Source organism: Diplotaxodon limnothrissa, linkage group LG13, assembly GCF_057381915.1.
Source record: "Diplotaxodon limnothrissa isolate DT_005_m linkage group LG13, D_limnothrissa_male_GT1.1, whole genome shotgun sequence".
Taxonomy (NCBI): domain Eukaryota; kingdom Metazoa; phylum Chordata; class Actinopteri; order Cichliformes; family Cichlidae; genus Diplotaxodon; species Diplotaxodon limnothrissa.
Window position 1 is genome coordinate 27,663,554 of NC_140608.1, and position 26,363 is coordinate 27,689,916.

General features: G+C 46.4%; 1 protein-coding gene across 1 annotated transcript; it reads left to right on the forward strand.

The window, feature by feature from the left end:
- Positions 1 to 762: 762 nt before the first annotated feature.
- On the forward strand, positions 763 to 26,363 carry LOC146620411 (carboxypeptidase D-like). The gene is made up of 2 exons (XM_085369889.1): positions 763 to 1,260; positions 26,196 to 26,363. Exons 1-2 carry the CDS (start codon positions 763 to 765, stop codon positions 26,361 to 26,363), a joined length of 666 nt encoding a protein of 221 aa, XP_085226015.1.

A 26,363-nucleotide genomic window follows, 5' to 3' on the forward strand; every position in this document is an offset into this window, starting at 1 on the left:
CTGTCCATGCGGTAAACCGAAAAGAACCCCGTCGGCTGCACGGCGTGGTCTGGTATCGCTGGGTTCAGCCAAGTCTCGGTGAAGCAGAGGAGGTTGCAGTCCCGAATGTCTCTCTGGAACTTGATTCTGGCTCTGAGGTCATCAAGCTTGTTCTCGATGGATTGAACATTGGCTAGCAGGATACTGGGCATGGGTGCGCGGTGTGCGCGAGCCCGTAGCCTGTTCCTGATGCCGGTTCTTTTACCTCGAGGCCGTCGCTTAGGGTCGCGTCCTTTGTTCTCTCTCAGGATCTCCTTTGGCCAGGTTGGGTCCGGAGTTAAACATGGTGAAATGTTTGTGTATTGCAGACCAATAGAAACCAAAGTGTCTCTACTGTAGCGGATTTGTGTGTTTTGCATGATGCCCATGCAAGATTATCGCAGATATAGCAAAAAGTGACGAAAAACTGCAAAAAGTGGAGAAGTTAGGGCAGAGCATCCAGCACGGCAGCCGACCTCACCGGCGCCATTTTTTTCGAGATCTCGAGATCACAATTCGGATTGTCAATATAACACCCAGCCAAGAAGGCAGATGAAACCTCAAACTGTCCCACAAGGAGGGGACACAACACTGGCTCAGAAGACAGGTCAACATGGTGGCTGACTGGGAACGTGTCTCGATGACGCTGAAACTAAACGTTTGCAGTCGTTAGCCCAGAAATACCCTCACGTGGCTGGCCTGTCGACTGTGGGGCAGTCCGTGGAGGGCAGGCAGCTGTGGGTGATGCGGATCGCCAGGGACCCCGACAGAAAGTCACTGGGGAAGCCTAAATTTGGATACGTTGGGAACATGCACGGCAACGAGGCCGTGTCCAGACAGGTGCTGGTTTGCCTGCTGGCCAGATACGGGGAGGAAGAGCGCATCACTGAACTGGTTAACGGCACAGATGTTTGCATCGTTCCCGGCATGAGTCCCGACGGCTTTGAGAGGTCCACAGAGGGGGACTGCAGTGGTGATCACAGTGGTCGAAATAACGCCAAAAATAAGGACCTAAGCGGAGGCTTTCCTGACCAGTTCGACAAGTCTAACGTGGATCCAGCTGATATCCCCGAGGTGATGGAGGTGATGAGATGGATCCAGGAGATGGGATTTGTGCTGTCGGGGGGCCTGCATGGTGGCACTGTGGTTGCCAGTTACCCTTTTGATGACTCAGCCTCCCACGAGCAAGAAGGTCACTACAGCCCGTCGGCAGACGATGGTCTGTTTCGCCAACTGGCCCTGGTATACAGGGAGTGCAGAATTATTAGGCAAGTTGTATTTTTGAGGAATTTTATTATTGAACAAGAAACATGTTCTCAATGAACCCAAAAAACTCATTACTATCAAAGCTGAATGTTTTTGGAAGTAGTTTTTAGTTTGTTTTTAGTTTTAGCTATTTTAGGGGGATATCTGTGTGTGCAGGTGACTATTACTGTGCATAATTATTAGCCAACTTAACAAAAAACAAATATATACCCATTTCAATTATTTATATTTACCAGTGAAACCAATATAACATCTCCACATTCACAAATATACATTTTTAATTGCACCTTAGAACACACATGCATCAACACTACAATGAGCGGGTGGAGGGAGGTTTGGAGTCTTCTCTCACCCCCGTTCTCTGCGGCCTGCTGGAGCGGGGGGGCTAGGAGGAGGAGTTGGCCGTCCGACTGCGGTCTGGAGTGTGGGGCCTCCCTGCTGCTGCGGAGTCGGGGTGGTCTGCCTCTCCCCACCGCAGGGAAAAGGGTAACACCACCTGGGTCTGGGTGCAGTTCCCCCCCTCCAGGGGCAAGGGTACCTAGACCCGGTTTGTAGAGTACGCTTGGGGAGTGTGATCGTGTGTACAGTGTCTCTTTACGTCTGTCTCCACGTTGGTTGAGTGTGGAGTAAGTGCATATGAGAGCATGAGGGTGGGAATGGATGTTTGTATCTGTGTGTGCCTGTATGTCTGTGTCTATATGTCAGGTTGAGTATCAGACGCCACCTCTCTGGGGACATCTCAGGCCCTCCAAGGTTTGGAGGCCTATCTCCACCCACCACCACTTCCCCTGCCAGTGGCGGACTCCCTCAGACATCGGTGCATTGGTGGTTCTTTGTGGCTGGGGATGGGCGTCCGGGTACACACCAGCTCACTCCTTGGCAGCCGCTTATCGGGGCCTGGAGCCTGGGGCTCGCTCGGGCCACTTCGGAGGTGGGGTGCCCCCGGCCTCTCGGCCTGGGGCTCGGTCACTCAGGCACAGCTGGCTGCCGGCGGAGCTCACGGGCGCGTCACTGCAACTCCCCCTGGCTTCTGCTCCGCGGCTGCTGAGTGAGCCCTCATCTGGGACTCTCCTCAGCTCTTACTGGGACAGTGGCACGGCTGCCCCTCTGTTGGTCTTCCTTGGTCTCTTGTGTTCTGGGGGCCTCTGCATGTCTGGAGTTTTGATCTCCTCCATACCTGCTTCATACCCTGGAGGACGGGGCTGTGTCTCCCCACACTCCCTAGCAGATCGTTACATGGAGAAACCTTTGGAATGCAAGCATGCTGATCCACACAGGTATGCACACAGGTGTCCACACGGGTATTCACAGACGCGGACTACAGCTTTCTTGGCTGCTGCCTCAAAGCACACTGTGCGCTGTCTATCTTGCGTGCTGCACAATATCGTTTATTATTTAGTATCTACTGATATCTACTGCTAGCTAGTTTATTGTGATGGTGCTTTTTTTTTTTTTATTATGTTGCTCTTTGTTGTTTGCTTTCTCTTCTGTTTTTTTTCTCCATACAGGTGACCCAGGTGTTTTTTTGTTTTGTTTTTCTTCTTTTTTTTTCTTTTCTTTCTTCCCCCCTTCTCACCGTCTCTTCTCCCCTTTGGTTTTCTTTCTCTCCCTCTTTCTTTCATTCTTTCTCCCTGTCCTATCCCCCAGTCATGTCTGCATGTTAATGCAGCACTACGGGCAATACCTACAACCACGATTACCGACACTAACAAGCTGATCTACAATACGGCAACAGTGATCAGTGAGATGCTTGGCTACAAGTTGAACAGCGACAAGGGGCAGTACCCTCCATGGAGAAGGAGGCTAGAGGGCAAGATCAAAGTAGCATGGAGGGAGGTTAGCCAACTAACGGAGTTGCAGAAAGGTGCGACAAATAAGGTGCCTACGAAATACAGCAAGCTGTCCATACCTGAGGCCTTGGAAACTGCCAAGCAAAGACTCACAGCCTTGGCCAGCCGCTTGAGGAGGTACACCAGAGAGATAGAAGGCAGGAGAATAAACCAGCTGTTCTCCACAGAACCAGCAAAGGTGTACTCTCAGTGGCAAGGGAACAATAAGAGAACAGCACCACCAAGGCTGGAGACGGAGCAATACTGGAAGAGCATATGGGAGAAGGATGCAACCCATAACGGCAATGCTCAGTGGCTAGAGGATCTGAGGGCTGACCACAGCGACCTCCCTGAACAGGGTCCAGTAACCATCACAGTGGCAGATATCCAAGAAAGGGTCTCCAGTATGAAGAGTTGGACAGCACCAGGGCCTGACATGGTTCACGCCTACTGGCTGAAGAAGCTGACTGCACTCCACGAGCGTCTGGCAGCACAAATGAACCAGCTGCTAGTTAACGAGAGACACCCGGAATGGCTAACTGAAGGCCGGACGGTCCTGATCCCCAAGGACCCCAAGAAGGGACCGGTCCCCTCCAACTACCGACCAATAACCTGCCTCAGTACTACATGGAAGCTCCTGTCAGGCATCATATCGGCTAAGATGAACAGGCACATGGGTCAATACATGAGCGGGACACAGAAAGGAATTGGCAAGAATACCAGAGGCGCAAAACACCAGCTACTGGTAGACAGAACAATCAGCCGAGACTGCAAGACCAGACTGAAAAACCTGTGCACTGCCTGGATTGATTACAAGAAGGCCTATGACTCAATGCCCCACAGCTGGATACTGGAATGCCTAGAATTGTACAAGATCAATGGGACCCTAAGAGCCTTCATCAGGAACTCAATGGGGATGTGGCGTACAACACTAGAGGCCAACTCCAAGCCCATAGCACAAGTCACCATCAAGTGCGGGATCTACCAAGGAGATGCTCTGTCCCCACTGCTGTTCTGCATAGGCCTGAACCCCCTCAGTGAGATCATTAACAAGACTGGCTACGGATACCGACTACGGAACGGAGCAGTTGTCAGCCACCTCCTGTACATGGATGACATCAAGCTGTATGCCAAGAGTGAACGAGACATCGATTCACTGATCCACACTACCAGGCTATACAGCAATGACATTGGAATGTCGTTCGGACTGGAGAAGTGTAGTCGGATGGTAACAAAGAGAGGGAAGGTAGTCAGAACTGAGGGGATTGAACTACCAGAAGGCAACATTGCAGACATAGAGGACAGTTACAAGTACCTGGGGATCCCGCAGGCAAATGGGAACCATGAAGAGGCCGCTAGAAAAGCTGCAACCACCAAGTACCTGCAGAGGGTCAGGCAAGTCCTGAGGAGTCAGCTGAATGGTAAGAACAAGATCCGGGCCATCAACACGTACGCCCTGCCCGTGATCAGGTACCCTGCTGGGGTAATAGGCTGGCCAAAGGAGGAGATAGAAGCCACTGACATAAAGACAAGAAAGCTCCTTACCATGCATGGAAGGTTTCACCCCAAATCCAGCACCCTGAGGCTGTACGCTAAGCGGAAGGAAGGGGGCCGGGGACTGGTGAGTGTCAGCACCACAGTCCAGGATGAGACAAGGAACATCCAAGAATACATTGGGAAGATGGCCCCAACTGACCGAGTGCTCAGTGAATACCTCAGGCAGCAGAAACCCAAGAAAGAGGAGGGAGACGAGGAACCATCATGGAAGGACAGGCCCCTGCACGGTATGTACCACCGGCAGATAGAGGAGGTGGCTGATATCCAGAAATCCTACCAGTGGCTGGACAAAGCTGGACTGAAAGACAGCACAGAGGCACTAATCATGGCAGCACAAGAACAAGCTCTGAGCACAAGATCCATAGAGGCTGGGGTCTATCACACCAGGCAAGACCCCAGGTGCAGGCTGTGTAAAGATGCCCCAGAGACAATCCAGCACATAACAGCAGGGTGCAAGATGCTAGCAGGCAAGGCATACATGGAACGCCATAACCAAGTGGCCGGCATAGTGTACAGGAACATCTGTGCCGAGTATAACCTGGAAGTCCCGAGGTCAAAATGGGAGATGCCCCCAAGGGTGGTGGAGAATGACCGAGCTAAGATCCTGTGGGACTTCCAGATACAGACGGACAAAATGGTGGTGGCTAACCAACTGGACATAGTGGTGGTAGACAAACAGAAGAAGACGGCCGTAGTGATCGATGTAGCGGTTCCGAATGACAGCAATATCAGGAAGAAGGAACACGAGAAGCTGGAGAAATACCAAGGGCTCAGAGAAGAGCTCGAGAGGATGTGGAGGGTGAAGGTAACGGTGGTCCCCGTGGTAATCGGAGCACTAGGTGCGGTGACTCCCAAGCTAGGCAAGTGGCTCCAGCAGATCCCGGGAATAACATCGGAGATCTCTGTCCAGAAGAGCACAGTCCTGGGAACAGCTAAGATACTGCGCAGGACCCTCAAGCTCCCAGGCCTCTGGTAGAGGACCCGAGCTTGAAGGATAAACCGCCCGCAGGGGCGTACTGGGTGTTTTTATATATATATACACTCAACAAAAATATAAACGTAACACCTTTGTTACTGCTCCCATTCCCCATGGGATGGACGTAGAGACCTAAAATTCATTCCAGATACACAATATAACCATCCCTTCCAAACAGTGGTCACAAATCAGTCCAAATGTGTGGTAGTGGGCACATCTGCCATATTGAGATAATCCATCCCACCTCACAGGTGTGCCACATCAGGATGCTGATCTGACATTATGAGTAGTGCACAGGTGTACCTCAGACTGCCCACAACAAAAGGCCACCCTGGAATGTGCAGTTTTTTGCGCTATTGGGGGTCTGGGGACCCAGAACCGGTCAGTATCTGGTGTGACCACCATTTGCCTCATGCAGTGCAACACATCGTCGCATGGAGTCTATCAGATTGTCAATTGTGGCCTGTGGAATGTTGGTCCACTCCACTTCAATGGCTGTGCGAGGTTGTTGGATATTCGTGGGAACTGGTACACGCTGTCGTATACGCCGGTCAAGCACATCCCGAACATGCTCAATGGGTGACATATCCGGTGAGTATGCTGGCCATGCAAGAACTGGGACATTCTCAGCTGCCGTCTGCCCTGAACAATGTGAACCATGATTCATCCGTGAAGCGCACACCTCTCCAACGTGCCAGACGCCATCGAATGTGAGCATTTGCCCACACAAGTCTGTTACGGCGACGAGCTGGAGTCAGGTCAAGACCCCGATGAGGACGACGGGCATGCAGTTGAGCGTCCCTGAGACGGTTTCTGACAGTTTGTGCAGAAATTGTTTGGTTGTGCAAACCAATTGTTGCAGCAGCTGTCTGGGTGGCTGGTCTCAGACGATCTTGGAGGTGAACCTGCTGGATGTGGAGGTCCTGGGCTGGTGTGGTTACACGAGGTCTGCGGTTGTGAGGCCGGTTGGATGTGCTGCCATATTCTCTGAAACACCTGTGGAGACGGCTTATGGTTGAGAAATGAACATTCAATGCACGGGTGACAGATCTGGTTGACATTCCTGCTGTCAGCATGCCAATTGCACGCTCCCTCATTGCTTGTGGCATCTGTGGCATTTTGCTGTGAGACAAAACTGCACATTCCAGGGTGGCCTTTTGTTGTGGGCAGTCTGAGGTACACCTGTGCACTACTCATGATGTCAGATCAGCATCCTGATGTGGCACACCTGTGAGGTGGGATGGATTATCTCAATATGGCAGATGTGCCCACTACCACACATTTGGACTGATTTGTGACCACTGTTTGGGAGGGATGGTTATATTGTGTATCTGGAATGAATTTTAGGTCTCTACGTCCATCCCATGGGGAATGGGAGCAAAAACAAAAGTGTTGCGTTTATATTTTTGTTCAGTATATATATATATATATATATATATATATATATATATATATAGAAACAACCCTTGGTTTTCTCCTCAGCTCTCCAGTCTACTAAAAAAAAAAGGGATGCTGCCTGGGCTAAGTGTCACGGTCCTGGGTCTCCTGACCCAGCGTTTTTAGTTCTTTGTGATGTTTGTATTATTGTACTTGTGAGTTATTCTATGGTTTCTAGTTTCGATCCCTTGCCCTTCATGTTTCTCTGTGTCCCCTCTGTTCTGTGTAAGTCTGTGTCTGCATGTTGAGTTCCCCTCTGTGTCTTTCGGTTCTTAGAGTCCTCTGCCTTATGGTTTATATCTCTGTGTTTCTTAGTTGCTGTCTCCACTGTGTCAAGTTCGTGTCTCTGTGTGAAACTTCCTGTTTTACTTTGAAGGTCCGTGTCTTATGTGAATGCGTCCTGCTTTGCTTGTCTCGTCAGTCCTGATTTCTCCCAGCTGTGCCCTCCTTCTGTGTCTCATTCCCCTCGTTACTCCCCAGTGTATTTAAACCCTGTGTTTCTCTGAGTCAGTGTCGCGTCGTCCCTCATGCTGTGTGGATCTCCCTGTGAGTTTTAGTCCATTGTTTCCCAGTTTAGCTTAGTTTACTTTGTATGCTCATTTTTCTGTGACCAGCCAATAAAGCTGTGATTTTGAGTTCATCCCCTGAGTCTGAGTCCTGCATTTTGGGTCCAACTCCTGCCTGCCGCACAGCGATTCATGACACTAAGGCCAGAAGATCTAAATCCGAAGCGGACTGGCTGATTTTTAGACAGCTCAGAAACCGTTCAACTCCCTTAATTAAAAAGGCCAAATCAGAATTCTATCTTTCAAAAACTACTAAACATTTGAACGATCCTAAAAAAGTCTGGAAAATAATAAAATCTTCTTAAGGGGACATAACTACAAATGAGACGCCAACTTTTGTTGTAAAAGACTCTTTTACACTTTAACAGAGAAATGCGACATTCTAAACTGCTTTAATGAGCATTTTGTTTCTTCAGGATCTCTATTTGAATCTTTATATCCAGATTTAAAATAGCTTAATCAACAAGAGGCTCTCTCTGCAACCGCTCAAACTGAATCTGTGGTCCAACCCTTCAGTTTTTCTCCGCTAAATGTTTTTGAGGTCCACAGGGCTTTAAATCTGTTGGCTCTAAATAAATCTGCAGGACCAGATCAACTTGATCCCTATTTTCTTAAGTTGGCTGCAGATTTTATAGCAGAACCGATAACTTACATTTTTAATCTTAGCCTCTCGAACAGTGAGATCCCTGTAATATGGAAATCTGCCTATGTTGTCCCTTTGCTCAAAGGAGGTGATCCTTCAGATGTTAATAACTACAGGCCCATATCTAAATTGTGTGTTCTAGAAAAGTTCATTAGTGAACAACTGAAAGACTTCTTTAATTCAGTTCTTTCCCAACATCAGTCAGGATTCAGAAAACAACACAGCACAATAACTGCTGCTATTAAAGTGGTTAATGACATTGTTGATTCAATGGACTGCAAAAAATACTGTGCTGCTCTTTTTCTTGATTTGTCAAAAGCTTTTGACACAGTTGACCATGCTATTTTATTAAATAGACTAAACAATATTGGTCTATCTGTAAATGCTGTAAGTTGGTCTTCAAATTACTTGTCAGCAAGAAAACAGTGTGTCCGTGCTGCTGGGTCTTCTTCCTCTTTTCTCCCAGTATCCAAAGGAGTTCCGCAGGGCTCCATATTAGGACCATTGCTATTTTCTCTTTACATAAACAACCTTTGTGATAATTTGTCAAATGCAGCATTTCATCTTTATGCAGATGATACAATTATTTATTGTTCATCCCCTTCAGTAGCACAAACCCTGCAATTTCTGCAGTCTGCCTTTGATGTCGTTCAGTCCCATTTAACTCAACTTAAGTTGGTGTTAAATCAAGAGAAATCCAAGTTCATGTTATTCTCAAATGGCAAAGAGTTGTTAGCTACGTCTCCTAAGATTAAAACAATTCAAGGATCTGAAATTGAAATGGTCACATCTTACAAGTATCTAGGGATCAACATAGATCAGAATTTGTCATTTAAGACTCACATTCAAAGGCTTGTGTCGAAGTTAAAACTAAAACTAGGTTACTTTTTTAGGAACCAATCCTGTTTCTCCCTCCAAGTGAGAAAACATTTGATTCGTGCAACCTTTTTACCTTTATTGGATTATGGTGACCTGCTTTTTATGAATGCACCTGCCCACTACCTAAAGAGGTTGGATACTGTGTACCATTGTGCTTTAGGTTTTATTACTGGCTATGGAAATCGTGTACATCATTGTTCTTTGTATGCTGCTGCTAAATGCCCATCTTTGCATATTCGCAGACTCTCCCATTGGTTGATCTTTATCTATAAATCTCTCCTTGGGCTGGTTCCATCTTATTTATGTGTTTATATGTGTAAAAACCACAACCAATACAGCCTTCGTTCGCACAATATCATACAATTTATTGTCCCGAAAATCAGAACAGAATTGGGGAAAAAGGCTTTTAAATACGCTGCCCCTGCTTCCTGGAATAATCTGCAGAAGGAACTGAAATTATCAGAATTGGTTACCTTGGGAGAGTTTAAGTCTGTCTTAAAGGAACGAGAAAACAGCTCTTTTACTCAGTGTGATTGTTTTTAATGTACTCTTAATTTGATCTGTTATTGTATATTTTACACATGTTGGTATGGCATATTGTATTTGTTTTAAATGTTATATACCTATGTGGTATGTGACTTTTGTTGCCATGATGCCAGGTCTCTCTTGGAAATGAGATTTTTAATCTCAATGAGATTTTTTTTACCTGGATAAATAAAGGACTAATAAAAAAAACAAAAAGTCTTTATCCTGTCTTCTTTCTCTCACCCAACCAATCACAACAGATGGCCCCACCCCTCCCTGAGCCTGGTTCTGCCGGAGGTTTCTTCCTGTTAAAAGGGAGTTTTTCCTTCCCACTGTTGCCAAAGTGCTTGCTCATAGGGGGTCATATGATTGTTGGGCTTTTCTCTGTATCTACTGTACAATATAAAGCACCTTGAGGTGACTTTTGTTGTGATTTGGCGCTATATAAATAAAAGTGAATTGAATTAAACACGGTGGCACGGTGGTTAGCACTGTTGCCACACAGCAAGAAGGTCCTGAGTTCAATTCCACCATCAGGCCAGGGTCTTTCTGTGTGGAGTTTGCATGTTCTCCCCATGTTTACGTGGGTTCTCTCCGGGTACTCCGGCTTCCTCCCACTGTCCAAAGACATGCACTTATTGTGGATAGGTTAATTGGTTAATCCAAATTGCCCATAGGTGTGAATGTGCGAGTGAATGTGAGTGCAAATGGTTGTCTGTCTCTGTGTGTTGGCCCTGCGACAGACTGGCGACCTGTCCAGGGTGTGCCCCGCCTCTCGCCCTATGACAGCTGGGATAGGCTCCAGCGACCCTGAAAAGAATAAGCAGACGTGAATGGATGGATGGATGAATTAAACTTGTAATCTGTTCAGAAATACAATAGAGTGGTTTGAGTTTATATGTTGGTGTGTATATAAGTCTGCGTGTGCATTAGTGATACAGATAACACTGAAAACAGAATTCTCAATCCTTGTAATGCGACAGGTTAAAGAATTAACATTCAGCTTACCCTCTGAAATGTCAGTGTGCATCTCAGATGTGTTGTTGTCATCAGGGATGATGTGATGTACCAGCCAATCCATCACCGCACCCAGCTGCAAAACTGTGACGCAATCTGCTGTGGTGGCATTAAAGTCCTGCCAGTTTACAGCGGCTGATTTGGTCCCTAAAATCCAGAAAGTAATTATTCATGGTAAGGAATTCATGTGGACACTAAACGTGTGGGCAGGCAAGGACATTTAAACAGTGAGGCTGACAACCTACCATTTCTTCGTGTGACTGCTTCTGGTCTAAAAGGGACTCCAACACCAAAATCGATGAATTTGACACATAGAAATGCTGGATGATCAGGCGATGTGTCAAACACAATATTGTCTGGCTTAATGTCTCGATGGTAGACACCCTTGGATTGCATTTCAGCGGCTGCATGTACCAGCTGTCTCATTATGACCAGACAGACAAATGAAAAACATGTTCAAATAATCAGATTTACATTATCCATTAAAGTTTGCCATATATGTCATCTTGACCTTAACCTCCCTCTCGTGCACAAAGATTCTTCTGTTTGCCAGGTAGGCTTCCAAGTCTATGTTTTTTTGGCCTTTAAAAGAGCATAATGAGTTCGTCTTCCAAGTCATACCAGTCGTTTAAAATGGGCGTCACATTGCTGCTCGTACCCTCTGGTCCTGCCCCCACTTTTATTAGCAATGCCACCTCCTTGGGAATCTCGGTCATTTTACCATTAAGAAGCTTGAGAAACAGAACATCAAGGTCAGTGTTCAAACATTAGGCCCTTTGAGGTACACGTTGGGGGAAAACAACAGAAAAAGACAAACATTTCTTACCACTGGTAGGTAGCTGACTAAAAACTGAGCAACATGCTTAATCACCACCTGCATTACAGAGAAAATGTGTTATAGAAAAAGAGAACAGGAGGAACTAGAAGAATTGTAAAGTGCACACATAAGAAGCCTGTTGGGTTTGTGTTTCCACAAACCCCACTAATTCTAGAGACTTATTCATCATGAAGAAAACAAAACAGTCGATCGATCGATTATTTGCACAAGGGAGGCCTCGTCTGTGTCCACCACGAAAATGACCCCCAGATCTGACCTCCTCCTGCTACCTTTTATTGGGAGACAGTTCACACAAAACACATCAGAACAAAGCCACGCCCACATGGTTCTAAGACAAAGCATTTTATGTATATGTGTGAACGTCTGTAAGTGTGTGTGTGTGTGTTATGTGAGAGTGTGTGTGTGTGTGTGTGTGTGTGTGTGTGTGTGTGTGTGTGTGTGTGTGTCAGACCTCCTGCTGACCAAAGGGTCGTAAACGCAGGAAGCTTACATCAAAAGAAACAAATCTTTCAGATAGGATGTATCTACAATAAAACCTCCCCCAGCACAGAGTGGTTGGAGAGGTGGTCAGGATCAAAGGAATGGCTTTGATCCTACTGCTTGAACTAAGACTGTACAAATTTAAGAAACACAATGGCAACATTCAACAATTAGACTTAACAAAGCCATACTGGGAAATTGTCTTCTCTGCGTTTTCCAAAGAAGACAGTCCCAAAGCCTCCTTCGCCCAGCTTACCCTGCTCTTCGTATTTTTCTTCTAAGTCCTCTAAAGAGAGACAAAACAAACACAGGGGTTGTGATTAGTTGTATGTAGGAAAGCTGACTTTGCCTCAATGTACACATTCATACAGTCTTTGTTAGAAGCTTCCTAGTGATTAATTCAATTCAATTCAATTTTATTTATATAGTGCCAAATCACAACAAAAGTCGCCTCAAGGCGCTTCATAGATACAGAGAAAAACCCAACAATCACATGACCCCCTATGAGCAAGCACTTTGGCGACAGTGGGAAGGAAAAACTCCCTTTTAACAGGAAGAAACCTCTGGCAAAACCAGGCTCAGGGAGGGGCGGGGCCATCTGCTGCGACCGGTTGGGCTGAGAGAAGGAAGACAGGATAAAGACATGCTGTGGAAGAGAGACAGAGGTTAATAACAGATATGATTCAATGCAGAGAGGTCTATTAACACATAGTGAGTGAGAAAGGTGACTGGAAAGGAAAAACTCAATGCATCATGGGAATCCCCCGGCAGCCTACGTCTATTGCAGCATAACTAAGGGAGGATTCAGGGTCACCTGGTCCAGCCCTAACTATATGCTTTAGCAAAAAGGAAAGTTTGAAGCCTAATCTTAAAAGTAGAGATAGTGTCTGTCTCCCGAATCCAAACTGGAAGCTGGTTCCACAGAAGAGGGGCCTGAAAACTGAAGGCTCTGCCTCCCATTCTACTTTTAAATACTCTAGGAACAACAAGTAGGCCTGCAGAGAGAGAGAGCGAAGTGCTCTAATAGGGTGATATGGTACTACAAGGTCATTAAGATAAGATGGGGCCTGATTATTTAAGACCTTGCATGTGAGGAGCAGGATTTTGAATTCAATTCTGGATTTAACAGGAAGCCAATGAAGGGAAGCCAATACAGGAGAAATATGCTCTCTCTTTCTAGTCCCTGTCAGGACTCTTGCTGCAGCATTTTGGATTAACTGAAGGCTTTTCAGCGAGTTTTTTGGACATCCTGATAATAATGAATTACAGTAGTCCAGCCTGGAAGTAATAAATGCATGAAGTAGTTTTTCAGCATCCCTCTGAGACAGGATATTTCTAATTTTAGAGATGTTGCGCAAATGGAAGAAAGCAGTCTTACATATTTGTTTAATATGTGCATTGAAGGACATGTCCTGGTCAAAAATGACTCCAAGGTTCCTCACAGTGTTACTGGAGGCCAAGGTAATGCCATCCAGAGTAAGAATCTGCTTAGATACCATATTTCTAAGATTTTCAGGGCCGAGTACAATAACCTCAGTTTTATCTGAATTAAGAATTAAGAAGCAGAAAGTTAGCAGCCATCCAGGTCTTTATGTCTTTAAGACATTCCTGCACTTTAACTAATTGGTGTGTGTTATCTGGCTTCATGGACAGAGAGAGCTGGGTGTCATCTGCATAGCAGTGTAAATGTATGCTATGTCTTCTAATGATGCTGCCTAAGGGAAGCATGTATAATGTAAACAGAATTGGTCCTAGCACTGAACCCTGTGGAACTCCATAATTAACCTCAGTGTGTGAAGAGGACTCTCCATTTACATGCACAAATTGGAGTCTATTAGATAGATATGATACAAACCACTGCAGCGCAGTACCTGTAATACCTACAGCATGTTCTAATCGCTCTAATAGGATATTATGGTCAACAGTATCGAATGCTGCACTAAGGTCTAGCAGGACAAGCACAGAGATGAGTCCACTGTCAGAGGCCATAAGAAGATCATTTGTAACCTTCACTAAAGCTGTTTCTGTGCTGTGCTGAGCTCTGACACCTGACTGAAACTCTTCAAATAAACCATTACTCTGGAGATGCGGCGTGCAGCTCGGATCTCAGCTGACCCTTCTCACCCTGGACACAGTCTGTTTGACCTGCTCCCCTCAGGCAGGAGGCTCCGGTCCATTCGCACCAGAACCTCTCGCCATAAGAACAGTTTCTTCCCCTCTGCTGTTGGACACATGAACAATAACCATATGACTGTTCCCACCACTAACACATGACCCTACGCTGTGTTACTGCATCATTCCATGTTTGGCACTGATCACCACCTGCACTCATGTATATATCTTTCTACGTAGCACTCTTAATTCTTATTCTCATGTATATATCTCATGTATAGCTCATGCACATATCTTTCTACGTAGCACTTTTAATTCTTATCCCTACTTTTATTTTTTCATGTCTATTTAAGTGCTATTTATGACACTGTTTAAGTGCTATTTATGACACTATGTTTGCACTGAAGCACCGCAGCAATTTCCTAATGTTGTAAACCTGCTCAACATTTGGCAATAAACCCCTTTCTGATTCTTTCTGATTCTGATTCTGATTCTGAGATGATCTGTTAGCTGTTTGACAACTACTCTTTCAATGATGTTTGATATGAAAGGAAGGTTGGAGATTGGCCTATAATTAGCTAAGACTGCTGGGTCTAGAGATGCTTTTTGAGTAAAGGTTTAACTACAGCCAGCTTGAAGGCCTGTGGTACATAGCCGATTATTAGAGATAGGTTGATCATATTTAAGATCGAAGCATTAATTAATGGCAGGACTTCTTTGAGCAGTTTTGTAGGAATGGGGTCTAAAAGACACGATGGTTTGGAGGAAGTAATTATTGAAGTTAACTCAAATTCAAATTCAAATTTTATTTGTCACGTACACAGTCATACACAGTACGATATGTAGTGAAATGCTTGGACAACTGCTCGTGACCTAAAGAAAACAAAAAAGGAAAGGCTATGAATAAGATAGGAAATAAATATGAAAAATTAAAAAGGGTAAATTTAACTAGGAAGGAATAAAATATAAATTAAGGTTAAAAATGAAATAACTGTACAACACAAATTACAATGAAGGGTAAATTTAACTGGGAAGAATAAGATAAAATATATAAATTAAAGTTGAAAATAAAATAACTGTACAACAAAATACACAATATAGAACTATATAAGAATGTATGAAGAAATCTAAATATAAATAAATATATACACAATAACAGCAGCTGTACAAGTATTAACTGGAAATGAAGAATATAGTGACCAGTGTTGTGCAAAAACAAAGTCCAGAAAGTCCAGTGTGTGTGTAAGAACCATATGTGTGGGTCAGTACTGTGTGGTGGTGTGATTGAGAGACCGTATCGCCTGCGGGAAGAAGCTCCTCCTCAGTCTCTCTGTGTTGGTCTTCAGGGAGCGGAATCGCTTTCCTGACCTCAACAGAGAGAACAGTCTGTTGTTGGGATGGCTGAGGTCCTTCACGATCTTCCTGGCCTTGGTCCAGCACCGCCTGCTGTAGATTGAGTGCAGGTCAGGGAGCTCGGAGCGGATGGTGCGCTCAGCTGACCGCACAACCCTCTGTAGAGCTCGTCTGTCCTGCATGGTGCTGTTCCCGAACCAGGTTAAGATGTTTCCCGCCAGGATGCTCTCTATGGTGCACGAGTAAAAGTTCCTGAGCACCTTGGAGGGCAGTTGGAAGTCTCTCAAGCGTCTGAGGTGGTAGAGACGCTGTCGGGCCTTTTTCACCACGGTGTTGATGTGACAGGACCATGACAGGTCCTGCGTGATGTGAACTCCGAGGTATTTGAAGCTGTCCACTCTCTCCACTGGGCACTCGTTGATGACGGGGGTCTGGTAGTTCCTCTCCTGCTTAGTGCTGAAGTCCACTATCAGCTCCTTTGTCTTACTGACGTTTAGAAGGAGGTTGTTCCTCTGGCACCAGTTCTCCAGATTCCTAATCTCCTTCAGGTAGGCCGTCTCGTTGTTATCAGAGATCAGGCCCACCACGACGGTGTCGTCAGCAAACTTGATGATGGTGGTGGAGCTGGTAGTGGCCACACAGTCATATGTGTACAAAGAGTACAGCAGGGGGCTCAGAACACACCCCTGGGGGGCTCCAGTGCTGAGAGTGGTGGAGGCTGAGACATGTCCGCCCATCCTTACTGCCTGTGGTCTGCCAGTTAGGAAGTTGGAGATCCACTGACACATAAATGAGCTGAGTCCCAGATGCTCCAGCTTGGTGGTGAGTGTGGAGGGAATTATGGTATTAAATGCAGAGCTGTAGTCTATGAAGAGCATTTTAACATAATTCCCCCTTCTAGTGTCCAAGTGAGTGAGTGATGTGTGGAGGAGATGAGAGATGGCATCGTCTGTGGAACGATTTGGACGGTAAGCGAACTGTAGTGGGTCCAGTGTGTCTGGTAGTGAAGAAATGATGAAGTCTCTGACCAGGCGTTCAAAGCACTTCATCACTACTGAGGTGAGGGCTACAGGGCGATAGTCATTGAGAGAAGCAGGGTGGGGTTTCTTCGGGACAGGAACAATGATGGACTCTTTGAAGCATGTGGGGATCACCGACTGAGATAAAGAGATGTTGAATATCTCAGTGAACACAGGAGCTAGCTGGTATGCGCAGTCTCTTAGGATACGACCTGGGATGCCGTCTGGTCCTGCTGCTTTCCTGGTGTTCACTCTCTTGAAGGCTCTCCTTACTTCATGCTCGGAGATGACGAGCACGTTTCCGGTGCTGGCAGTATCTTCCTGTCTGCAGCCGTTAGCGCCGCTAACACTAGCATTGTTGGAGACCTTAGCTGCAGCCTCGAAGCGAGCATAGAAAGTGTTCAGCTCGTCTGCCAAAGTCACGGCCGCGTTCGTCATACCGGTTGTTGGTGCTTTATAGTCCGTTATTGTCCTTAGTCCCCGCCACAGGCTCCTAGAGTCACTCTGTTGGAGTTGTGACTCTAGTTTCCTCCCGTAGCGCTGCTTCGCCTCTTTCACCGCCCTCCGCACGTTATATGACGCGGCTTTGTACGGGTCCATGTCCCCCGTCATGAGTCCCGTGTTGTAGGCAGCGGTGCGGGATCTCAGAGCGTCGCGGATGGTTTTATCCACCCACGGCTTCTGGTTGGGAAACGTTGTGATAGTCTTTGTCTCCACGGTATCATCCGCTAGTTTCCCGATGAATCCCACAACCGCTTCCGTAAACACGTTGACGTCATCGTCGGAGCTGTTTCTGAACATGCCCCAGTCTGCGTCATCGAGTGCGTCCTGTAACGCGGCCACCGATTGATCCGTCCAGCGCGCGACCTTCCTCTGAACCGGAACTTCCTGTTTCAGCCTTTGTTTGTATTTTGGCATGAGGAAGATGGCGGCGTGATCAGATTTGCCAAACGGGGGGCGGGATTGTGCCTTGTAGCCGTCCTCGACCGTAGTGTAGCAGTGGTCCAGTGTCCTTTCACCCCTGGTGGGGCAGGTGATGTGTTGATAAAAGTTCGGCGCTGCGCGTTTGAGGTTGGCGCTATTAAAGTCCCCCGTCACAATAAGCGCAGCGTCCCGGTGTTGTGTCTGGTGCTGTGTGAGTGCCTCATGCAGCTCGCATAAGGCGGTGACCGTGTCCGCTTGTGGTGGAATATAAACGGCACTTACAATGACCGATGTAAATTCCCGAGGTAGATAAAAAGGACGACACATGATGGACAGTAGTTCCAGATTTGGTGTGCAGGAGCGTGTGAGAGGAACAACGTTCGCACTGTTGCACCAGTTGTTGTTCACCATTAAACACACGCCGCCTCCCCTTGACTTCCCCGAGTCCCGTGTCCTGTCCATGCGGTGAACCGAGAAGAACTCGGCCGGCTGGATGGCGTGGTCCGGCACCGCTGGGTTCAGCCATGTCTCGGTGAAGCAGAGGAGATTGCAGTCCCGAATGTCTCTCTGGAACTTTATCCTGGCCCTGAGGTCGTCAAGCTTGTTCTCCAGTGACTGGACGTTGGCGAGCAGGATGCTAGGCAGAGGTGTGCGGTGTGCACGAGCTCTCAGCCTGTTCCTGACGCCGGCTCGCTTCCCTCTAGGCCGCCGCCGCTTCCCTTTGTTCTCCCTCGAGATCTCACTCGGCCAGCTCGGATCCGGAGTTAAAAACTTCGAATTGTGAGTACATTGTATACCAATAGAAACAAGAGTGTCACTGTCATACCTAATGTACCCAATGGTGATGATTTTGCCGATTTAGAAACGCTGAAAACTAACTTAAAAAACAAAGACAAAGAAAAAGTGGTCGGAGCAGTCGTGACGGCAGCCGACCTCACCGGCGCCATCTTAACTCAGAAAGATCAATTGGAGAAAAAGAGTCTAACTTAACATCAATGGTACTAAGAGTAGCTGTAGATAATATTACATCTGTGGGATGATTACTGGTAATTTTTTCTCTAATGATAAAAATTTTATTTGTGAAGAAGTTCATGAAGTCATTACTAGTTAACGTTAAAGGGATTGTTGGCTCAAAAGAGCTCTGACTTTTTGTCAGCCTGGCTACAGTGCTGAAGAGAAACCTGGGGTTGTTCTTATTTTCTTCAATCAGTGATGAATAGTAAGATGTTCTGGCTTTGCGGAGGGCTTTCTTATAAAGCAGCAAACTATTTCTCCAGGCTAAATGATGATCCTCTAAATTTGTGACACGCCATTTCCTCTCCAGCTTACGAGTCATCTGCTTTAGGGTATGTGTTTGAGAATTATACCACGGAGTCAGGTACTTCTGATTTGAGACCTTAGTTTTCAAAGGAGCTACAGTATCCAGAGTCGTACGTAGTGAGGAGGTGAAATTATTAACAAGATAATCGACCTCTGTTGGGGTAGTGTTCAGATAGCTGCTCTGCTCTGTGTTGGTACAGGGCATTTAAGATGATAACAGTGGGTGGATTATATTCTTAAACTTAGTTACAGCGCTTTCAGAAAGACATCTACTTTGACAAAGTCTACTCTCCACCACTGTGTAATCAATTATTGTAAATGTTATCAGGAAATGATCAGACAGGAGAGGGTTTTCAGGAAACACTGTTAAATGTTCAGTTTCTATGCCATATGTTAAAACAAGATCTAGAGTGTGATTAAAGTGGTGGGTGGGTTCTTTTACATTTTGAGAGAAACCAATTGAGTCTAATAACAGATTAAATGCCATGTTGAGGCTGTCACTTTTAGCATCTACATGGATGTTAAAATCACCCACAATAATTATTTTATCTGAGCTCAGAACTAAATTAGATATAAAGTCTGAGAAATCAGACAGAAACTCTGTGTAAGGCCCAGGTGGATGATAGATGATAACAAGTAAGACTGGTTTCTGAGTTTCACAGCTGGGGTGGACGAGGCTAAGCATCAGGCTTTCAAATGAATTAAAAGTCTGTCTTGGTCTTTCAATAATTAATAGGCTGGTGTGAAAAATTGCTGCCACACCGCCCCCTCGGCCTGTGCTTCGAGGTTTCTGGTAGTTAGAATGACTCGGGGGTGTTGATTCATTTAAACTAACATAATCATCCTGCTGCAACCAGGTTTCTGTAAGGCAGAGTAAATCAATTTGTTGATCAATTATTAAGTCATGTACTAACAGAGACTTGGAGGAGAGAGACCTAATGTTTAATAATCCAGATTTCACTGTTTTACTCTTTGGTTCAGATGTGGATGCTGTATTGTTCTTTCTTTGTAATTGTTTATGTTTAAGTTGTTTGTTGCTGGTTTTTAGTTGGTTTTTTGTCTTTTTGGAAGCTGACAGTCTCTATGGAGATGGGTTTTTGGGGGGGTAGCAGGAGGAGAGAAGCTGCAGAGAGGCGTGTAAGACTGCAACTCTGCTTCCTGGTCCCAACTCTGGATAGTCATATTTTGGGGGGTTTAATAAATTTGTCCATATTTCTAGAAATGAGAGCTGCTCCATCCAAAGTGGGATGGATGCCGTCTCTCCTAACAAGACCAGGTTTCCTCCAGAAGGTTTGCCAATTATCTATGAAGCCCACATCGTTTCTGGGACACCACTCAGACAGCCAGCAATTTAAGGAGAACATGCGGCTAAACATGTCACTCCTGGTCTGATTGGGGAGGGGACCAGAGAAAACTACAGAGTCCGACATTGTTTTGGCAAAGTTGCACACCGATTCAATATTGATTTTAGTGACCTCCGATTGGCGTAACCGGGTGTCATTACTGCCGACGTGAATTATGATCTTACTGAATTTACGTTTACCCTTAGCCAGCAGTTTTAAATTTCCTTCAGTGTCGCCTGCTCTGGCCCCTGGAAGACAATTGACTATGGTTGCCGGTGTCTCTAGCTTCACGTGTCTGAGAACAGAATCACCAATTACCAGAGTTTGACCCTCGGCGGGTGTGTCGCCGAATGGGGAAAAACGGTTACACACATGAACGGGTTGGTGGTGTATCTGGGGCTTCTGTTTAAGACTATGCTTCCTCCTCACCGTGACCCAGCCGCCCTCTTTCCCCAGCTGCTTGGGTCTGCCGGGGAACAGCTAGCGGGGCCTACACTATCTTCGGCTGCACCAGCTACAGGGGCCTGGCTAGCTACAGGTGAATGAAGGTTGCGAAGCAGAGTCTCCAATTCAGTAATCCTGGCCTCCAGAGCTGCAAATATGCTACATTTGTTACAGATATCATTACTGCTAAAGAAGGCCGAGGAGTAACTAAACATCTGACACAATGAGCAAGAAAGTGCAGGAGGGACAGGTGAAGTAGCCATGGTGCTAACGAGTCGGCTAACAGTACAGAGACAGTGAGTGAATACTTTGGCTATAAATTAGGTAGTGAGTACACAGAAAGTGTGCTTTGGATGAAGCATGTGAAGATTATACTATGAAAAAAGAATGTATTTAAAAGTTGTTAATTAAATTGCTAAGCAAATAAGCTACTCAGAAACACCACTGTGTTTGAGCAGGAACAGGAAGTGATACTCTACCGCAGAGCGAGCGAACACCAAGTGACAGCGCCACCAAGAGTGCAGGTGGATACCAGCTAAACTCTGAGAGCCTGGGAAAGAGGCTCTATCACTGCAGGTGTGGTGTGAACTTACCTATGTACTTCTTACCTTTAGTGTGACTTTTGTATGTGCTGTGTGTAGATACACCAGGGGAACCAGGGATCAGTGTGGCGGTCTGCAGGTTGTACAAAGATCACTTGGTTACTGAATCAAAACACCTGAAGTAAAAGCCCAAAATTAAACAAATTGAATTTAACAGGTAAAGGAGACTTTACTCACCTATATTTTTACGCACACCCACAGCACGTGGTGTGGTAAAGGTCGGCCAAGATTTTGACCACATGTCAGAAACTGGTTCAAAATTGGACTAAACTCACTTGAACTCTGACTTTGTCTGCACTTAGAACTATCACAAGACATTAAAACAAAACATCGGGCATTGATGACATCACAGGAATCTAACATTCTAATCTATGCAAACTGTCTCCAAGGCTACATAATATCAAATTAAATCATAGCAAAGGAGTAAAGAGCAGGATCAGTCTTAGAGTGTATGTTACATGTTTGCCAGTTTGGATGAGTGAGTGCAATACTCCATCGGCCTGTGTTGTAGCAACCTGTTGAACCTGCTGAGAAACTTTTCTTTGTCCACTCTGCCCCAAACTTCACATGCTCCATAAAAGTCGAGGCCTAGAGACCTCTGCATAGTTATTGCAATTAGCATTAGGTTATCAGTATCATCTGATATATGACATTTATAGTACAGTACTCACACATGACATACGAGGGAATAAATATGAACTTTTTGACATAAATTTGATCATATGAAATTGGATTTTTTTAAAAATGTGAAACTTTTCGAGAGAGTTCGTCCGTTAGTCGAACCTCAGATACAGGAGGAACAATGCGGTTTTCGTCCTGGTCGTGGAACACTGGACCAGCTCTTTATCCTCTCGAGGATACTTGAGGGTGCATGGGAGTTTGCCCAACCAGTCTACATGTGTTTTGTGGACTTGGAGAAGGCATTCGACCGTGTCCCTCGGGGTGTCCTGTGGGAGGTGTTGCGGGAGTATGGGGTGTCTGGCCCATTGCTACGGGCCATTCGATCCCTATACAACCGTTGCAAGAGCTTGGTTCGCATTGCCGGCAATAAGTCGGACTCGTTCCCGGTGGGTGATGGGCTCCGCCAGGCTGCCCTCACCTATGGCCACGAGCTGTGGGTAGTGACCGAAAGAACGAGATCGCGGATACAAGCGGCAGAAATGAGCTTCCTCCGAAGGGTGGCTGGCCTCTCCCTTAGAGATAGGGTGAGAAGTTCGGCCATCCGGGAGGGGGCTCAGAGTAGAGCAGCTGCTGCTCCACATCGAAAGGAGCCAGCTGAGGTGGTTCGGGCATCTGACAAGGATGCCCCCTGGGCGCCTGCTGGGTGAGGTGTTCCAGGCATGTCCCACCGGGAGGAGGCCCCGGGGCAGATCCAGGACATGCTGGAGAGATTATATCTCTCGGCTGGCCTGGGAACGCCTTGGTGTTCCCCCGGACAAGCTGGAGGACATGGCTGGGGAGAGGGAGGTCTGGGCCTCTTTGCTTAGGCTGCTGCCCCCGCGACCCGGCCCCGGATAAAGCGGATGAAGATGGATGGTGAAACTTTTTTTCCTTCCGTCATACTTCAGAAATATAATATATTAAGTTTTGAACATTTTAAAACATTTAAGTTTGCTCGTTGTATTTATAAGATCCTACATGGACGTGCTCCACAATCATTGGTCAGTCATGTTAAAATCCATTATCAGTGGAAAACAAACCTGATCCTCTACTAGAGGCGATTGTGCAATACCTTTTAGACATAACAATCAGGAAACAGTTATTATCAGTTAAAGGTAGTGAGATTTGGAGTGATACATGACACATGACGGAATAAGACTCGCAGACTTAACATGACGAACCGACGAGGAACACGTACACTGTGAATACATACAGAGGGAAAAGGGGACTGGAGATGAGACATGGACATAACTAAGCACAAACAGAACATGATGGCTGGGGGGGGAAACACACGTGACAGAAGGAATGGGTCACAAGGGCAAAACATGTAAACGAGAGGAGGAGACGGGAGAAAAAGACATTACTGAAATACATGAAGGGCCAGGGCTGGGGCAGCCAACCAGTCACAGAGCCACAATTTTTACTGTGTCACCGCAAAGAGCCACATCATACACCTGGGCACACATGAGCATCACCCCAAGCCGGGTTTGTTTGTCCTTGTTTCCCTCTCCTGCCGAGTTCCTCCTGACGGAGTTCATAAGCCAGTCAAAGATCTGCACGTCACAATGGACTGAGATGTCAACTTCCTCCCACCAAAAAAAAAGAAAAAAGTAAAGTCGTCATGAAGCATGAGAACAAAAAGTCATACTACAGCTATATGTCTGTGAAGGTTCTCAGTCATCCAGGTCATCGTAGTCAAAGGAGCTTGCAAAGAAAAGCGTCTGGACTTCTTTAAGTTACTTGTAGACGTTTCACCTCTCATCCGAGAAGCTTCTTCAGTTCTAAGGTCAAATGGTGGAGAGTCCCAGATATAAACCTAGTGGGAGTTTCCCCCCACAGAGGGACAAAGGGACCCCCTGATGATCCTCTAATCGCCTGAGCCAAGGTGTGAAACTGGGTGTGGGTCCCAATCAGCCAGAGTTTCGGGTGAGTTCATTGTGAAACCTGGCCCCACCTTATCATTCCTGATCTCAGGAATTCGCATGACAAGGTGGTAGTATGGTCAAGCTCTTTTGACCATACTACAGCTACTGCACCCCTCGAATTTGTTAGATTCTTTCAATTATGTGTTTCATAGGGGCCTCGGAGCACTTCTGCAAACTAAATGAGCTGTGCTGGAACTTACACCATCATGTAACACATAAAGGAAATCTCTTATTCAAAAAAAGAAAAAAATGTTTGCTTTGATTACTCCTTGAGAAACTGAATGTCACGGTCCTGGGTCACTGGCTCAGTGTTTTTTATTTTGTTTTACTAATTTTTGATTTCTTGACGTGTCTTTGTTAGTTCTTAGGTTTTGGTTCTGTGTCCCCGCTGTTCTGTGTTAGTACTGTTGTTACGTCCCCCCCGAAGGGGTCTAGGCATGCGAGTGAGGGGACCAGTAACAAATGAGTCCAGAACAGAATGAAAGGAAAACAGACAGGTGTTCTTAGTAAATAACAGTCTTTATTGTAGATAATCATAACATAAGGAGCCGGCAACGCCGTATTACCAATAACATGCCGAAAAAGGGAAAAAAGGTTGCAACAACAAAGAACAACAACCAAACAAAAACTCCACACCACGAGGAGGCACTTCCAGGGGCCCACAAGCTCACCCTGTCACTAACAGCAGCTGGCTTTACTGCTGCCAAGGCCCACAAGCCCACACTACTCACGTAAAGCAGCTATACTGCTTCCACAACTCCACACTTCAGGCAGGCTACCTACACACCAAGCAGAGACACCCCACACACTCTGCTCACAGCTCATCCCCAGCTTATATGACCTCAGAGAGGTGATTGCTGACTGGGCCCAGGTGGTAAGTGAGTCCAATGAGCAGCAGCTGTGTCCTGGGGAGAGAGAGAGCAAGAGAGAGACAGGGGGGTGGAGCAAAAGAGGAGGAGGCGGAGAAAAACACCACGCCCACACAAGGGCAGTATCAGGAGGCCCAGCTAGGGCCGTAACAACTGTGCCTCTACATAAATAGCGTCATAATTTCATATTTTGTCAGCACTTCCTAGCAGTATGGCCTGCCTGCATGGCCTGCATTTTGTATAGCGCTTTACTAGTCCCTAAGGACCCCAAAGCGCTTCACACTACATTCAGTCATCCACCCATTCACACACACACACATTCACACACTGGCGATGGCAAGCTACATTGTAGCCACAGCCACCCTGGGGCGCACTGACAGAGGCGAGGCTGCCGTACACTGGCGCCACCGGGCCCTCTGATCACCACCAGTAACTACACAATAAATGTCAGGGTTTGCGTATCGAGATATGAATGGAGGACCCAAGATGCAGGCACTGCTGATGTGAGTGAGCTTTATTTATGGAGAGTGACATACAAACAAAGGCGAGGGAGGCGAGAAACAAAACTAGGAAAACCTAAACTGGGAAAGCTGAGAACCAAATAACAAACCTGGACACGAGGGAATGGAGTTAAAACACAAAGGCTGACAAGCAGGAAAAAAGCATGGAGGAACACAGACGGACCAGTAACGCACACAAGAGGACGAATGCTATAAATTAGTGATGGCCAGCTTGAAGCTGACGCTCCGGCGCGTGTGTCAAAAAACACCAACACACCGCTTCAGAAGCACTCTGTCGATGCTTGATTCGTTTGGCCACAGTCACGTGATCAGTGACGTCCAATTGTGAACTGAGGATCTTAACGTAGTTTGCTGGGACGAGCCGGTGGTCTCACCGTCCACGCTGGCCAGGAGCCAGCCACGCACACGGGGCTGTAGCTCTAAACACGAGGGAGATAGTTGTAAACATGGGGCACGCACACACAAAAGAAGAGCCCTCATCTGTTATTTCTAAGATAAGGAAAACAAAAATAGAAGGTTTTGGGTCCAAGCACTCAGAATCAAATGTCCTGCAACTAGTAAAAAGCTCATCACCTTTAGGAGCGAGGTTGAGCATCTCTCCAGCTCGCATAGAAAGCTCCTCCTGAGAAGCAGCTGTAAAGTCATATTCTCCTCTGGCCACCACGTGGTTGTCCTCCTCGCTCGCCCAGTTAGTGTCTAAACCAAGCAAGGAAACTGAATGAAAGACATTCATAATTTTAACTGGTCTTAACCAAAAACAAGTCCTTCTGCTTTTCCTCACACTTTTAAAGTAACTAATGGCATATGGAGCTATGGTACCCAATTTATTTGTCACTGAGTTACACAAAGGCACATATGATGTCGTACAAGCAGACTCATCTTTACACGTGTACTGCAGCCCTGAACATTACCAGGTTCGGATTCTATTATCAAACTTTGCAACAGCATCCTTAATTACTTTTAACTCAAAACAATTAGCACCTGCAGCCACTGTCCTGTGTTGAGTACACCTCTCAAAACAACAAAATGTACTCATATGAATATGTGAGTGCTTGCTGTTCCATCTCTTCAGCCTGCTGCACAAACCTGCTGGGGGGATGTCCTCAAGGTGAGGTGTGTGTCTGTATCCTCCCAGGCTGCAGCCGCCACCGTAGCTGTAGCTGTAAGGCCTGTGGCCACCACAGATGGAGCTCCCATAGGGGCTGTAAGAGGGGAGAAGGAGCTGTTGGATGGACAGTAA

Excerpts from the sequence above, each read along its gene's own strand:
- LOC146620411 (XM_085369889.1), top strand. The coding sequence starts at position 763 with ATGCGGATCGCCAGGGACCCCGACAGAAAGTCACTGGGGAAGCCTAAA. Across the intron at positions 1,261-26,195 it reads TGTTTCGCCAACTGGCCCTG|CCTGCTGCACAAACCTGCTG; the intron begins GTATACAGGGAG and ends CCATCTCTTCAG.